The following is a 17843-nucleotide window of genomic DNA, read 5'->3' on the forward strand; positions in this document are numbered from 1 at the left end:
ATGGTTCATTCATTGCAAATATGCTTTTAGTTTGTGTTACTGAGGTGCTGCATAGCAGAACTGACCCGTAAAACTTATTTGTGACCCAGGACTACAAAATCAGTCATAAGAGTCAATTTATAAAAATTTGTGGTGCAAAAAAAACAACAAAAACATCTAAATATTGAGAAAATCGTCTTTGAGAGCTACTGAAGTGGATATATATGGCTCAGTGTAGGAGAAAAAAAAACTAATTTTGATAAAACAACCTTTAAAAATGTACTGTAATTTAAATCTATTGACACAAAAACATAAATTGCTTTAAAATAAACATTTAACAGTGTCTTTTGGATGTTTTCTTTCCACTAGTCTGAAAAATACTTCACGAAAATCCCAGAATCTCAAACTTGACAGGTGCATGAAAAAACTGTTTTTGCATGCAGTTTCTCCCCTTAATGTTGTCCAAATTAAGTTGTTAACGTTTCTATTACTAATCAAAAATGACGTTTTGATATGTTTACAATTGAAAATGTACACAAACATCTTCATGGAACATGATATTTACTTAATATCCGCTGATGATTTTTGGCATAAAAGAAAAATTGATAATTTTGATCCATACAATTGTTGGCTATCGCTACTTATGAATGGATTTGTGGTCCAGCGTCACATTTATATTTCCCGCCGCGTCCCATTGACACGCAGGGGAAACGTCACGACAAAAGAGATCAGCACCTTGGACAGCGGCGCCCGTCAAAATCCAGCGTACACTTGGAATCTCCCACAGGAGAATGGTCCAGGAGCGCGCACGGCAGCGAGACGTTTGTAAATGAATCATTTTGATTGGGCGAGAGCGCGCCTTGGAAACAAGGGCCGTGTGTTGATGCGCACGGCAGAACGTCCATTTCGAGGATGAATCAGAGGGGAGCAGCATCAGCATCCCCATCACATTACGATCAACAGCATCATCCGCTCCGACTGACCAACACACCCTGAGAAGAGGGAAAATAGGCGAACCTGAGCACGGTGCCTTTTATTTTTTCCCTTCTGGAAGCTCCATCTTTGAACGTGGCGAGGAACCATATCGGGCCGGGAGGGGGATGGTGATCAACTTCAAATGGAGACAATATCCTGGCATTTTCCCCCAGCAATTCAGTCAATACTGCCATCGTTATTGCTGTTTTTAAAACACCAACCTAATGGATTGTTCTAAACCCTGCGTTTGGGATGGGAGGTGGCGCTGGAATATGTCGCTGGGAAGATGCACAAGGAAATGATGTGAAAGCTTCGTCATGATGCCTCTGATGAACAATAAACAAAACTATAGGATTGCATCCGAATCCAGCTTCCAGCTCTTTTGGATTATGTTTTTATGCTGAAGGATCCCCTGACGATGACTGTGTGTGGCAACGATGCTCTGAAATGCCATTTTGCTTCTTCCTTGTCTCTCATCCACGCGTCCAGGCTTTGGATTGCTGGGAGTTTATGAAAATTAAATCTCTTTAGACCTGAAAAAATGCATTGCCTGCTATTTATCGCAATACCTTATGTTATTGTCATCTTCGCGTCCTATAATGATTGTATCAGAGAAATAACATCGGCCCTAACAGGCACATACATGCCATCAGACGGAAAATAACAAGCCTGGAGATTTTCTGACCAATTACCTTTGGTTTGGACAATTTCCTCTGAGACTTTAGGGTAGCAACTGCGTTTCAGCCTAATAAAATATTAATAATAGGCCTAACGGGTCAAAAACAACAATAATTAAAAAAATAATACTAATAAAAAGAACAATAATAATGTATACAAATAATAACGTTATATAAAAATAACCACAACAATAATAATTATCAAGTATAATTATAATCATCAGCCATACGACATACACATGTAGTCAAACATGTTCAAGAACCGGATCCGCATGTTTTTTAACGAACTGAAGGTGCTGGTTTTTATGCGATCCGGTTCTAGACGCTCCGAGAGTGACGCAGAGCCGAGCAGACGACCCAGCAGCAGCATGAGGGGACTCGGGATGGGCGGCTGCGGATGGCCGCCCTTCGTTGACTGCTCCAGCCGCGACGACGAGGAAGAATACTACGGGAGCGACCCCCGGCCCAGGAGTCTGGCGTTTGAGGAGAAAGACCCCAAACTGCAGGCGGGCCTGGACGCGGTCAGCCTCACCAGCAGCACGGGCAGCGGCATGAGAACACCTCAGTGTCGAATCTGCTTCCAAGGGCCAGAGCAGGTAAACCAACGCTGTTTTATATCACATGTGTGAGCACAATAACAAGACCTGTGTGCGTTTCTTTAGGGTAATGCTAATTTTTGTGACGCTGGAGCACAAAGCCAATTTTTCGAAAATGAGATTTATACATCACAAGAAAGCTGAATAAATAAGCTCTGCATTGATGTATGGTTTGTTAGGATAGGACACTATTTGGCCGAGATCCATCTAGGCTATTTGAAAATCTGAGAGAGCAAAAAAAAAATAAAAAAAATAAAATAATATATATATATATATATATATATATATATATATATATATATATATATATATATATATATATTGAGAGAATTGGATTTAAAGTTGTCCAAAGTTCTTAGCAATGCATATTACTCATCAAAGATTAAGTTTTGATATAATTACAGAAAACATTTACAAAATATATTAATGGAACATGATCTTAATATCCTAATTATTTTTGGCATAAAAGAAAAACCAATAATTTTGACCCATACTATGGATATTGCTATTGCTACAAATATACCCTTGCTATTATGATTGGTTTTGTGGTCAAGGGTCACATTTCCCATTTTAAATGTGGTAGATTATAAGGCAGTGTGGCCATGTTGCACATGCTGCTTGTTATTGTTGCTGTAGTGAAGTACTACAGTACGTACAGCTCCACAAAGTACACGTTGTTCATCAGCATTGCTCGATTTTTTAAATGTCAATACAACATGATATGAACACTAAATTGTGGCTCATTTTAATAATAACAATACTATGAGCAACAATACATAGTTGTAAGCAGCTCCACAAAATAGTTATGCAATAAGTACATGTTGTCCAATAATATTTAATTACTTATTTATTTAAATACACTTACATAATCACTAAATGATTACAATGAACAACAATACATAATTGTAAACAGCTTCACAATATAATTATGCACTATGTACATGTTGTTCAATAATATTACTTACTGTTTACGTCAATACACTTCAACACTGAAATGTGCATATTATAAATAGAAAACAATACACACTAATAATACTATAAGCAACAATGCATAATTGTAAACAGCTCTACAAAATAATTATGCTATATGTTCATGTTATCCAAAACTATTTTAGTACTTATGTAACTTATGTAAACGGCTCCATAAGTACATGCTGTCCAATAGTATTTTCAGTACTTATTTGTATAAATACACTTATGTGAATAATAAAATGTGATTATTAATAATAATAATACTATGAACAACAATGCATAATTGTAACAATGCATAAATAATACTATTAAGTTCTTATATATGTAAAAACACTTGCATGAACACCAAAATGTGACTAATAATAAATAATAATAAATGTAAACATACACTAATAATGAAAAAAAATAAAGTTATCTAATATATACTGTATAATAAGCAGATAAATAATTTGATATTAAGTATTTGCTGTCTAATATTTGTATCATATCTAATACTGTAAATAAACTGTTCCATGAACACTTATGTGCATAATATGCATTTTGTTTAGTTCTACATTGTACATTGTTCTGTTGCCATGCTTGCTCACTGTACACATTAAACATATAAAGAGCCTTAATTTTGCACAAATGAGCAGAAATTGTTTGCAAAGTATTGGCAGCATGTTTAACTCACCGCCACGCCATCTGGAACAAAGACCAGCGGCAGCATGTAGACTAATAATGCATTTCTCTTTTGATGGGTTTACAGGTAAGACATTGGAGACTGTCGATTTACAGGTTCAATATGCCCACCCAATTAACCTCTCTATTGCTTTTAATGAGCAATAGATGTCTCCGGTAGGTTCTGTATGGAAATGTATGATCTCAGGAAGATCATAAAATGAAAATAATAGGCGCCGCAGTTCAGTTTTTAATTGGCAAATTATTAAACAACAAAATAGCTGTTGTTCATCTGTAAACATCTCGTGATGGATGCCCTGCTTGTGAACTGAGCGTCTATATCAGTATAATCAGATCCTCATGGCTAAATTTGTATTTGTATGGTAAAGGCAGAACACAGGATGGATGTTTGGTCAGCAGCCAAGCTGAGAAACAACAAATGCGCGAAACCTGTAAAGCTTGTCTGCTGCAAGTTAGCCGTAGACATCAGCTAATATGGAAAGATGTTAGCCATGTACCAACACAATCCATCTGGCAGTCCATCTGATTATGTCAGCCCCGGTGTCTGTTTTCAATGTGAGATGCATTTCAGTGTAAACCTGCCTCTCAGGTAAATGGTTTAATGAGCTGTTGAAAGTGCTGGACAGACAGAAGAAGAACAGCTGCTGGAAAAAAGACCTTCGATTTTAAGATCTGTCATTCATAGTTATAATATTGTTTCGCTGATCTTTTTTTAATGTACAGTTTGATCAGAATTTCAAGAATTAACCTCTTTGGAACAAGAGGGAATTAGCCTCTGCTGGTGGACGTCATAACGGCAACATTTAGCAAAATAAAAAGGGATAGTTCACCCCCAAAATTACAATTTTGTAATTTACTTATGCTCATGTCATTCTAAACTTGCATGGTTTTATGCAAAACACAAATTAGGATATTTTGAGGAACAGTGGACTCCAAAACAACACAGGACTTCATAGAATTTTAATGTATAGACATTTTTGAAAAACATAAAAAGGGATTCAAATTAATAAGAATCATTTAGAATGATAAATTAAAATAATAAAAAACAATTCTGATTGGGACCTTTTAAAAGTAGCTATTATATTTTTACACACACACATTTTTTTATTTTTTCAAAATGTCAAATATTTCATTATCTCATTATAGATATTTTGGTCACTGTGCCTGATTTTTGGAGTTTCTTAAAATCACTAAATAAACAATTCTAGATGTAATAAATAATATTTCATATTTCTAATATTATATTTTGGAATATTATTTGTTTCCTGTCTTTGATGCCACACCTATTTAGCGGTGTTATTTTAGTATCTCGACACTATTTAGCTTTTACAAAAAAATTTAATTCGTTTTTGTATTTTCAGTTATTCGTTTAAATTTCAGTTACAGTTCTAGTTATTCAGTTTTATTTAAATGTATCCATATAATTATTTAAGTTTTAGTTAAAAAACTAAATAAAATGTAAATAAAATATGTTTTGGGGTTTTCACATTTAATTGAACATTTAATTTAATGTAATTATTTCGTTAAATGTTTTGTTTATTTTAAGTAACAAAAATGTATGGTTTTAGTTTTAGTTAACTGTAATAACTCTAATAACTGTTTAGTTGCTTGTCATCCAGGGGTGTGTTTCCCAAAAGCAATGTTAGTTAACTATGGTTCCATTGAACTTTATTGATAACAACAGACCACAGTTGTTTTTGGGAAACGCACCCCAGAGTGATCAGTCACCATTTACGGCTCAAGCGATTGACTCACAAACTGACTGCACAATGATGTCAAATTTTTTATCTCTCTCCATATTTTATTTGATTTTGTTTCGGTTAATGTTTATTTTAAGTACCATATATGGTTTTAATTAACTCTAATAACTCTGCTATTTAGTCGCTTGCCAGCCAAAGTGATTAGTCATCATTTACGGTTCAGCTGATTGACTCAGAATGAGGCTGCATCATGCTGAATCACGTTTCAAAGCCACAGGATACAGATGAGTACTGAGTGACAATGCAAACATATAGCTGCAGGAATTATAGTCCTTGTTTCTTTAAATGTGAATGGCGTGCTGAAGGGGGAGATGGGACATCAGTCCTCATTAGTCAGCTTTCTTATCTGTCAGGGCTTATGGAACATGTAAAACTGATTTGTTTTGATGTGCTTGTTCTGGATACGAGCTTTAATCTGATTAAGCTGAGAGGTTTTTTATATATATATATATATATATATATTTGGCTTTAGCGCCAAAGCGTGATCTGCCATGATGCCACGTCTTTTTTCACACACAGAACAAAGCTTTTTGTTAGTGATTACTATGTGCAGAGAATGACTTGAGTGCTGATTACAGATGTAGAGATGGAGAGAGCTTCTGTTACTCATGTTTGATTTCGGTTGAACAAAATCTGGCCTTGGATCTCGGATAACAGCTAGATACTCTGAAACAACAAGAGGAGGACAGGCTGTACTTTAGAGCACAGTATGACTCATCCAGGTCCACTTATCGTAACGCTCACATTGATCAGATCGGACAGACTCGTGATGTCCACTGTATTGGAGAACTTGACGGGAAATGTACAGGACAAGTGCAGTGTGGTTCAAAGGTGAAAATGTTTCTGGTTTATGAGCTTTAATTTGATTTGACATCAACACTCAAGCTAATGTGGTCTAAACCTGACGATCATCTTCTCCAGCAGGGTTCCAGATCTTCCAAAGAGCATCTTGCGCTGTAATGGAAGCAGGAATATCCTTTTGTATAAAGGAGTAACAATGAACAGTGAAAAATGTGATTATTTAAATAGTGATTAGTGACCTAGCAATAGTACAGAATCTGTAATACTTCTTATTCAGTATCTTTTCTTTGTTCTAAGATCTTCAAAATCCCCAAACTTGGTTTATTTCCACAATAAAATGTATTTATTTAATCAAATTAAAACTGTTATTATTAATATAGCAATATTGTTTCTATTAAAATTAATTAATAATTATTTAAAGGGGTACTCCACCCTAAAATGAAAATTTTGTCATTAATCACTTACCTCCATGTTGTTTCTGGACCATGACAGTGTAATTTACTTGGTAGTCTATGGGACAGTCACAAGCCTCCCGGTTTTCATCCAAAATATCTTAAATTGTGCTCCAAAGACGAACAAAGATTTTACGGGTTTGGAACGACATGGGGTAAGTGATTAATGACCAAATTTTCATTTTGGGGTGGAGTATCCCTTTAATATGGTTCAGTATTTATTTAATGTATTTCATTATTTAATAAATTTGAATTTATTTTACTTGATTAATTTTGAATAATAATTAATTAAAAAATTAAATAGATCCCATTTACTTATTTATTTATTTATACTGGCCTGTTTTTGTTTATCTGACAAATTTAGATGAAGACATAAATATGTTTCTCCTCAGAACCAATGCTGATTATTAAGCTTAGAACAGTTCTTATTATTTTAATTATTACACATTTAATATTTATTTATTTAATATTATTTGTTATTTAATTTTCATTATTTTTTTATTTTCTTTTAATTGTTTGATTGATTACATTTATAATACTATACTTTTTTTTTTTTTTTTTTTTTATTTATTTTTTTTTATTTAATTTTTATTTACTGGCCTGTTACTATTAAGCTTTAAACAGTTGTTGTTATTGTTATATAAGTTAATCAAATTCATGTTTGATAGTTATATATTTAATATTATGTATTATTTAAATTTAGAATCCTATAATATTTTAAATATTATAATTTATATTAAGTGATAATTACATTCCAGATTTTCGTCGTGGACTTTTGTGTCCCACTGTTTGTATTTCACATGCTGAACTGACTACTCTTCTGATCTCTTTACTGGGCTGTTTGTGTGTTTATTCAGACAAACTGAGATGAACACACTATAAATCTGTTTCTCCTCAGAATCAATAGTGATTATTAAGCTTAAAGTGGTTCTTATTCTAATCACACCTCAAAGTTGCATTAAGACACGCTGGTACCACAGTAATTGAATCGATGCGATAAATAACCAGAGATTTCTTTCCTCTTTTCTCTTCTTTTATGCCACAGTACTGGAGCACTTCGGAAGGCACTTTTGCAGTCTTTCTCTAAAGATTACATCAAACTTACAGTCCTGAATCTCTGCTCCCAGTTGCACACCCTGTTCTTTATACTCGGCTTGTTATCTATGTGAATCTACACATTCTACCTAATGTTCTCTTGGCAGCTCTGGAAATGCTGCGTTACATCTGTAATGTTAGTTGATTCATGGCTTCCCGCTACATCTATCTAGCACAGTTACTGTCAGTTGTTGTGGTGGAGGGTGTATTTTTGGTGGTTCATGCTCATACTTAAAGTTAAGCATTAGAACAAACCTCTAACCTTGTGTATTAAACATTCTCGGGTAGTGATATATTACTTAGGGCTGCAAGATTGGGGAATTGCAAGGATTGAAAGTTTTTCTGATAAACATAATTTTTTTTTTGCACATTTGTGAGGCTGCACAAGTGCAATAGTAATATTTATTATTTGGCTGTTTTGTTTAAAGGGGTCATATGACAACAACGACAAACAACAAGCGCTACTCTACACTTTGAATCATCAGTGGCAAATCCTTTACATATTTAAACGTACTTACAGTCAGAACACCAGCATTGTCTGCTACTCTCCCAGGAAACAGTCCTCGTCCTCACAGGAAACACACAGCGTCTCCACTGGCAGCAACAATACTACTGTGAGAATCAAAGTAACATCTTCTTTCTTTGCGTGAACATCTGCACGGCGTTCTGCAAATCTTCCTACCTTGTGACATGTGGGGATGCCTTTAAACAAAGCGTTTAGGAGGATGTGGACGAGTCTTAACTTTTCTAAAGAATATCTCTTTGGGTTTGAGACTTTAGGGATCTTATCTATAACACTCCAAAGAGAAAGGAAAGCTTGAGATCGCAGCATATGACCCCTTTAATATTTTCACTTACTAGTACTGCTATTATAACAACAACGATAATTATTATCAAATAAATATTATATATTGTAATTGTTGTTTGTTTTAAGCTCCAGTTTTTTGGGTAAATCTGCACAATCTGGCCCAAAGTTTTGTGATTATAATGACATTAAAATTATATCTAATAATGACATACATAATGAAATCATTGCATACTATAAATATTACAAGAGTGATGCAATAATTATTTTATTTTGTTAAAAAAGTTTCATTCACTACTACTACTAACAACAACAACAATTGTTGTTAATACTTTCAATAATAACAATAATTAACAATAATAACAATAGTTGTGATTGGTACTTGTATTTTTTATATTTTTTAATATATAAAAAATCAAGTTTTTGCGCTAATTTGTAAGGCTACACATTTGAACCAATATTTTGTGATTATGTATAAATATGACTATACAATAATAATAACTAGTAGTAGTAAATAAAATATTCAAGAATGTAAATCATAAGTAATACTATTTCAATATTTTACAGTAAAATAAAAAAATACAATTTCATGAAATAATATTTATGAAAATACAATAATAATAATTAGTAGAAGTAGTAAGTTAATATTAAACAATGTCAATGAAAGTAATACTATTCTAATATTTTACTGTAAATAAAAAAAATAGAAAATAATATTTAAGAAAAATATAATAACATATATAATAATAACAATAATTTCAAAACAACCGTACCATTGTAATGTTAATATTTTTGTCTGTCTTAAAGGATAGTTTACTCAAAATAAAAATTTTGTCATGTGGGACCTTTTATTACCCACATTCTTTAAAGCTGTGTGGCTATTGACATGATTATAATATCTAATAATATACAGTGTATATATATATATATATCTTCTTATGTGTTCATCCTTACGAAAGAAATTCATACAGATTTGGAACAACTTGAGAGCGTGTAAATAATGACAGAATGTTAATTTTTAGGTGCACTATCCCTTTAACTATTTTTCAAACGTTAAGCCATGAGCTGTTATTTTTGGGAAAAACCACAGCACCCATTTAAGCTTCTTTTTTGATTGACAACAGCCTAGCAACCACAAAATGCCCCATAGTTCCAGAACGCAAGAGCCAGTGCATTTCCAGTGAAATCTCTCAAATGCGTTTTCCAGAGCGAGTGTTGTACCCGCAGAGCTGCAGGACTTTCAGAGGTGTATTGATTGAGTGTCTGGAGCAGCAGAGGACAGAATAACTCACCCGTCTTTTAACTGCACACTCTTCAGATCCTCCGGTCCCTCCACACACACATGCTCATAAGTCTCGTCAGCAGCCGCATCAAGCTCGCTGTGTGCCTGATCGATAAAGCGTTTGTAACGGCAGATGGGTTCATGAGTAATACCTCATTTACGTAAATCAACTCCACCACACCACTGTGTGTGTGGCAGCGTCAGTCATGAATGGATATTGAGGTGTGTGTGTTCTTACCCAAGGCCCTGCGTTTCTAGATGACAACAGATGTCACAGGATCGTGATGCCCATAGAGGCTTTCAGCAGTGTAAAATGTAACCAAACGTAAAAATGTATAATAATTTATTGGAAAATAATTGATTTGATCTTTTAAACAACTGTGAAGCTGAGAGAAGTATAGTTTCAGTGGGTGAGGAGCATATTTATAATCATGTGAGTTATGTATTAGGTATGTTAAGGTTTCTGACAGACAGCATGTTGAAGCGCTCAGGCTGCCTTTTTCTCCTTCTCAGAAAGTGATGATGTAGTGTAAACATCCGGTAATGTGTGTTTTCCCTGGACCCCTGATTCCTGTAAATACTACAGTGTTTTGTGCATGCTATTTTTTTTTGACAGACATTGATGTCGTAATATTTAAATGATGTGGATTTGAAAACAGATGAATTGTAAGGTAATAATTATTTTGTAGACAGCAAGTGTTCAGTGATGTGACTGATGCCCAAGAGTTTTAATATTCCAAACGATAGCCTGTCATAGTTTTTGACAGGCGTCATAATGTGCATGAAAGGTGAACCTAAATGCTTTTTGCGTAGTTAATTATACTTATTTTACAGAATGAAGTTTATAGCTGAAATAAATGACGTGTTACTCAGAGACTGACATGTTTGGCTTGTCAAAAACTGTTACATTCAGCTGTTGGAAAATTTCGTCTTTTGAACTTTTATGGCAGGAAAGAATTAGTTTTGATTAGGGTTGGGCCGACAGATGATGTCATCATCCATCGCCGATGGCTGATCCCTGTGATGTCATCATCCATCGCGATGTTTCACTGTAGACATCATCCGATGGCAATTTTGTAGACATCACCCAACCCTAGTTTTGATGCTGTCTAATTTGTTCAATATAATGATTTATAAGTATCTTTATTAAGTTAGTATTTATTAATATTTTGAAATAGATTATTTTTTTTTTTTTTGATTTTATAACATTTCTGAATTACAGTATTTATTCATATGAATTAGCTTTTTTGTTTTCATTTTAATCTTATTTAATTTTAGAATTACAATATTTATTAATATTTGGAATTAGCTTTTATTTTATTTTATTTTATTTTAAATTTTACTCTTTTTATGTCCTTTTTTAATAGGGTTTTTCTAGCTTTTTAAAATATATTTATATACAGTAGCTTTAATTATTTAATTTAATGTTTAAATTGAAATTAATATATTTTCTTTATTTATTTTTAATTTACGTTTATTATTAAAGCTCAGGTTTTTCATCTAATATTTATGTTTTATCCCGTTTCAGTTTTATTTCAATTACCAATAATTGATAATATTTTTACATTTAGTTAATAATAACAACACTAGAATAAAATGTCCCACACATTTCACTTCTAAATTCCCAAATCAAAAGTACATTTTAAGCTGAAAACTATTTATGTTGAAATTTGATTGAATTGATCTTGATATAATTTTAATGGTCATATCTATGATATTACTGGTTAATAATATTTCTTTTTGACTACAGTCTTGGTGACAGGGTCAATCAAAGTCAATGAAAATGAACTGTTCTTGGGACCATCCTTTATGAAAAGAATAAACAGCATGAAGTTTTGATTGTTGATGTGTTGGTCATTAGATTTCTCTCTCCCCTGTCTGCAGGGGGAGCTGTTGAGCCCATGCCGCTGTAACGGCTCCGTGCGCTGCACCCATCAGCCCTGTCTGATTCGCTGGATCAGCGAGAGAGGCTCCTGGAGCTGTGAGCTCTGCTACTTCAAGTACCAAGTCCTGGCCATCAGCACCAAGAACCCGCTGCAGGTAAAGCATCAGCCTCAAACTGTGATGTATCTGGGTCAGAGTGAAGCACTGGCTAGCTTCTCTATTTTTAGGTTTCTACAAGCAAAGCAAGATGCCATCTCACTGTGTTTTTAATGCTGTGTGTGTCAGTGGCAGGCGATTTCTCTGACGGTGATTGAGAAGGTGCAGATCGCTGCCATTATCCTGGGCTCACTCTTCCTCATCGCCAGTATCTCGTGGCTGGTGTGGTCTTCTCTCAGCCCGTCTGCCAAGTGGCAGCGCCAGGACCTGCTCTTCCAGATCTGCTACGGCATGTACGGCTTCATGGACATTGTGTGCATAGGTGAGAAACAAAACACCATGGATTTATCCTTTTTTAACGTTAGGACCTCTCTTTGACTTCCTATAGGCTGTTAGCATTATGGTTTGTTAAAAGTTGTTAATATACTAGGTACATTGAATTAATAAATTATACTTTTTAAGCATGTTTTGATCTTGGTTAATGCTAATTTTACATTTACCAATACATTTTAATTTAGAAATTGTAAAATATAAAAGTATTTCTAAATTTTATAAAAATACAAGAACTGGTGTTAATTTGTGTTATATATTATTATTATGTTTTGTTTTTTGTAAAATGTATTGTATACATTGAAAAAAAAAGATTTAATTAAAGATATAAATTATATAATATATATAAAATAGATAGATAGATAGACAGACAGAGACAGATAGATAGATAGATAGATAGAGACAGATAGATAGGTAGATAGATAGATAGATAGATAGATAGATTATTTTTTATAATTTATATCTTATTAATTACTTTGATGTTTGTTTGTAAAAACACTCTTACATTGAAACTACATTAACATAAAATGTTACTGATATTATTTAATGTGATACAGCATTATTCTGTAAAATAAACAAAAAAAATAATTCAATATATATTTTTTAAAATGTTTATATAACTTGCGAATTTACAAATGTCATATATATTATTGACAGTCTATAATATGAATATACTATTAATAACTTTGATGTTTGTATGTAATGTATGTTAATTTATGTAATATATTCTAAAATAATATTAACCTTGATGATGCTGTCAGAAATGTTGTTAGCTCATGATAACTAGTGCATTGACAAATTGAAGCTTATTGTAAAACGTTAGATAGCTTTCATATGTTTCCGGATGAATCAGTAACATGCACTAATCTCTAATTCCTCACAGGCCTTATAATCCACGAGGGCTCATCCGTGTATAGAATCTTCAAGCGATGGCAGGCTGTGAACCAGCAGTGGAAAGTGTTGAACTATGAGAAGTCGAAGGACTTGGGAGACCCGCTGAGCTCCAGCAGTAAGTCAGGCAGCCGCGGCTCGCGCAGCACCCCACACGGCCTGGCCAGCGGCAGCAGGGGGGGCCAGCGAGTGCGCAGGTTAAGGACTATCCTCAACCACCACTGCGGCTACACCATCCTCCACATCCTCAGCCAGCTGCGGCCCACCGACACGCGGCTCGGAACCGCCACCAACCGCGAGGTGGTGATGCGGGTCACGACCGTATGAGGTCGGCCCGCAGAGAGAAGCGAAGCCGCGTTTTCTGCCTTTTCCTGCAAAAGACAGCTTTACGATGCCAGGATGATCACGATTTTTCTTGCGTAACAACTTTTTCAAAAGGACGCACACGAACAATGCATGGGACATTGGCGCAAGTCGTTCCTGGAGTTTCTCATGATCTAGCACACTATTGCATTTTTAAGTTCGATTTCCTCGCTGGCGTTGTTTTTTTATCTATACGTTTTTTAAAACGTTTTGATTTTCTAAGGGAGAATGGTACATGAAGTGACACCGACTTGTGATGTATATGGTGACTCATACGGACCTATTGTTGTAAATGATGTTTACGGATGCTTTTGAAAGCCAACCATAACCAAACGATCACGACACAATAACCAGGGAAACAAGATACGAAATGGTAACATACTAAAATATATCACAGGGGAGGGTGCAATAAGACATAATAAGATTATACAGAGAATTAAAAGACGTAAACATTTAAAAAGAATTTGATCTTCTCTGCAATAAAGATACCTGTACATTTAACAGTGACCTTTGCATGAGGGTAGAGTTTATGCCTCTTCGACACGTGGACATGATGAATTTGTTTTATTCAGAATGGTGCTCGTTTGAATAAACACTACTATTCATCTGCTGTTTGTCAAATGCATCATCACACAGGCTTTTGTTCGTTTAATTGGCCTCCTTTTACAGATAACACACCTATACTCATTTTGTTGGTGGTTCGTAACCTTTAAGCAATGGCTCATTACATATAGTGCTTTCATTTGAATGTGAACGACACTGAATTACATGCATTTTTACCATATAATGCACAAATGCAGCTTGATTCAAGAGGGTCTGGCTGCAGACTTGCACTTGCACTGACTTGCATGCTCAGACTTGCACTCTCAGACACTTGCACTTCCGCTAGTGACATCACTTGCAGTCTTTATGTTTTATTTTGTTGAATTTTTTATTACTTTTTATTTGTATTTCCCAACATTTTATAACAGGAGCTAGGTGGCGAAGACAAGAAAGAAAGAAACTTAATTACAATGTCACTTGCAATCGCTACTTGCACTCTCCGCTACATGTGACACTTGCAATCGAAGCTGTGGTGGTGATTAAACGATTAAACCTAATTTAGTACTATAGGCCTAACGTACAGGGTCCTGCAAGAAAAAAGACAAGACCGGCAAATCCGTGGCCAGAACACCAGAATAAGAACGTTTACGCAAAGTCTCTCGCTAAGTGTAAAAATACAGTTAATTATTTTAACGAATATGTATATAGTATTTTCCTCACATACCGCAAAATGTGGCATAATGGACTAAGATTATATAGGCTATCTCAATATGCTTCTCTACATTATTAAAATACATAACTAATATGTACAGGCAAGCGTTAAGCATTTTCCCATATAGAATAAACTGTCTACAACTCGTTTCACGGTCTTTGTCCATTAAGCTACATTATGTTTTATTTATAATGATTTTCTATAGGAGGAAAACATTTAATGTACAATTCAACGCACTGCATTCTGTTAATCCTTTTAAAATCACTTAATGCATTTCATAATGCACTTTCATATTTGCTGGTCATACGTTGAGACAACAAGACATATAGGCTAGGCCTACTGAACTGACTTCATCTTAATCTGTTATTAGGCCACATTAAGAGTTTTGCAGTATGGGAGGACAAAGTTTGCACATTGTGTCATAGCCATCTGCTTGCCTTGTAGTACATATTTCATATTCTGCTGTTTGGTGGCCACGGATTTGCCGGTCTTGTCTTTTTCTTGCAGGACCCTGTACGTTATAGTAGTAGTCCTACTAATTTAGTTTTAATTGTTTAATCACAACCACAGCGTCTTGTCTCCATTGCCAACATGCACGATTTGTGTTGATTGCAAGTGACGTCACAGGTAGCGTAGAGTGCAAGCGGCGATTGCAAGTGTAATTTAGTTTCTTTTTTCTTGTCTTCACCACCTGGTTACTTTTGTAAAATGTTGATAGATTCAAACAAAAAGTTATCAAGAACAAAATAAAAAATAAAGACTGCAAGTGACGTCACTAGCGGCAGCACAAGTGTCTGAGAGTGCAAGTCTGAGAGTGCAAGTGCAAGTCTGCAGCCAGACCCTTCTCGCTTGATTTGAAAGAATGACTAATTTGCCTCAGTATGCAGAAAGCGGACAACCATCCATATTATATTCTTCTGTTTTCTAGTTAAGTTTATGTTACTATGAATGCATGCAATTACCAGTTATTTTAAATATAAATTGCAGGTATAAGTTCACAGAAAAAAAAATCTCTCACTTATGTTGTTTCAAACTTGTATCTCTTTCTTCTATTCAACCGGCTGAACATAAAGATGCTTTGAAGAAAGTCTTTTTTGGTCAGAAAGAAGATGGTGATTTACACTATCATGCTTTAAAAACGACTAGTCCACGTAACACATATGCTACATTTCCTAATCTTCTGAAGTATTTTACTTTTTAATTTTTAAATGTTTTGGTACTGCCCCTTTAAGAAAAAAGTTGATCTCAAGTAAAATTTGTCATTGTTAATCACACACACGCACACACACACACACAGACGCAAACACACGTACACACACACGAAATCCAACTCATTCCTCTTTCAACTCATTTCTTTTTCTTTTTTTTCTTTCTTTTTTTAACTATAGTTTATTTTGTCCACCTTTTTTTTCAGTGCAGAAGTAAGCCGTTTTCTGTGAATGTGCGAGACTTCCGGCACTAAATAAATGAAACAAGGTTAATTGAGACTTTTTTTTCTCACAATTCACTTTTTTTCTCAGAATTGTGATATAAACATTTAATCCTGACTTTATAACTCGCAACTTTGAGAAGAAAACCCCCACAAAATTGTGACTTCATATCTTTGCAATTTGCAAATTACATTAATTTATTTTTTAATCAGTGACGGAACCAGGCTTCCATAGAATGACACCAGAAGCCAAACACATTCAATTTGCAAAGGGTTGCTCCCACTCTTGCGAAAAAAAGAAGTTGTATAAAGTAGCTATAAGTACGTTGAAGCAATCACATTAGATATAACTATATCTACATACAATGTTATGCAAATTTCGCAGGAGAAATCCGGTTATTTAGGAATCCACAAAATCAGGAATTTCATGTTAGGACAAAATATATCAAACACATTTTGCACAGTTCACACAAATTTGTATCGTTGAACAAACAGAAAGCTGCTTTGTTTACTTCATAAATAACTACACCTGACGTTTTTCCTCTGGAGGGAGCAGCTTGGCGATTTTTCCTTGGTCATGGCTCAGTATTAAGCTGTTTTCACTTGTGAGACCAACACGCATCTCCAGCTCCTTACGGTGTGCCTTGACCATGATCTGATGCAGTTTTGTTTTAGCTCCTCATAGATTATCACTCCAGGTTACAAGCGTGAGGCCTCCTGTGTGCCACTATCATTGGGCGGCCCTTGCAGAGGTCACAGTGCTGCAGGGAGGGCGTCTGTCACAAGCCTTCGCCTGGCAGATGTGTGTCCACGCCAGGAGCCCACTGTGAGTCCTTTCACAATGTCACATAGCTCAGACATCTACACAGAGGCGACGGGGTTTAATCATATTCTGTGATGATAATACTGCGTGTTATTAGAATGTGTGATGGCTTAGTTTTTCCACATGCTTATATTTACTTAGGCGTTGATGATCCTGGTAAGCATATTGCATAATACTTGGCCTTATTTGGGAAGAATTAATATTTAGATTACATGCACATGGTCCTTGCTCCCTGGGACCATTCAGGAGCAACATGGAGGGAATTATTATTTTGTGGATTTAAGTGGATAGACAGAAGGCTCCTACAGTCACAATAATTTGGACATTTTTTTTCAAGCCTAGAAAAGTCATGTAAATTAATATTAATATATATATATATATATATAGTGCTGTAAAGTAATTAATTGCGATTAATTGCTTCCAGAATAAAAGTTTTTGTGTGTACTGTGTATATTTATTATGTACATATAAATACACACATGTATGTATATATTTAAGAAAAATTTTGTTTATATATGAAATATATATACACATAAACATAAAAAAAAAAAAATATATATATATATATATATATATATATATAATAATATAAATATATAAATGTATATAAATGTAAATATTATTAAAATATACACAC

The 17843-nt window shown here is 34.5% G+C and overlaps 1 protein-coding gene across 1 annotated transcript; it reads left to right on the plus strand.

The window, feature by feature from the left end:
• The first annotated feature begins 552 nt into the window (after window positions 1–552).
• Window positions 553–14307, plus strand: LOC128011159 (E3 ubiquitin-protein ligase MARCHF9-like). Its single transcript, XM_052593298.1, has 4 exons — window positions 553–2227; window positions 11960–12115; window positions 12245–12437; window positions 13329–14307. The coding sequence occupies exons 1-4, from the start codon at window positions 1883–1885 to the stop codon at window positions 13661–13663; spliced, it is 1029 nt and encodes a 342-aa protein (XP_052449258.1). The 5' UTR covers window positions 553–1882; the 3' UTR covers window positions 13664–14307.
• Window positions 14308–17843: the final 3536 nt, after the last annotated feature.

Source organism: Carassius gibelio, chromosome B23, assembly GCF_023724105.1.
Source record: "Carassius gibelio isolate Cgi1373 ecotype wild population from Czech Republic chromosome B23, carGib1.2-hapl.c, whole genome shotgun sequence".
Classification (NCBI taxonomy): Eukaryota; Metazoa; Chordata; class Actinopteri; order Cypriniformes; family Cyprinidae; genus Carassius; species Carassius gibelio.

Coding starts and splice junctions, on each gene's coding strand:
- LOC128011159 (XM_052593298.1), top strand. CDS start 1,883: ATGTTCAAGAACCGGATCCGCATGTTTTTTAACGAACTGAAGGTGCTG. Junction 2,228..11,959: donor GCTTCCAAGGGCCAGAGCAG/GTAAACCAACGC, acceptor CCCTGTCTGCAG/GGGGAGCTGTTGAGCCCATG. Junction 12,438..13,328: donor CATGGACATTGTGTGCATAG/GTGAGAAACAAA, acceptor AATTCCTCACAG/GCCTTATAATCCACGAGGGC.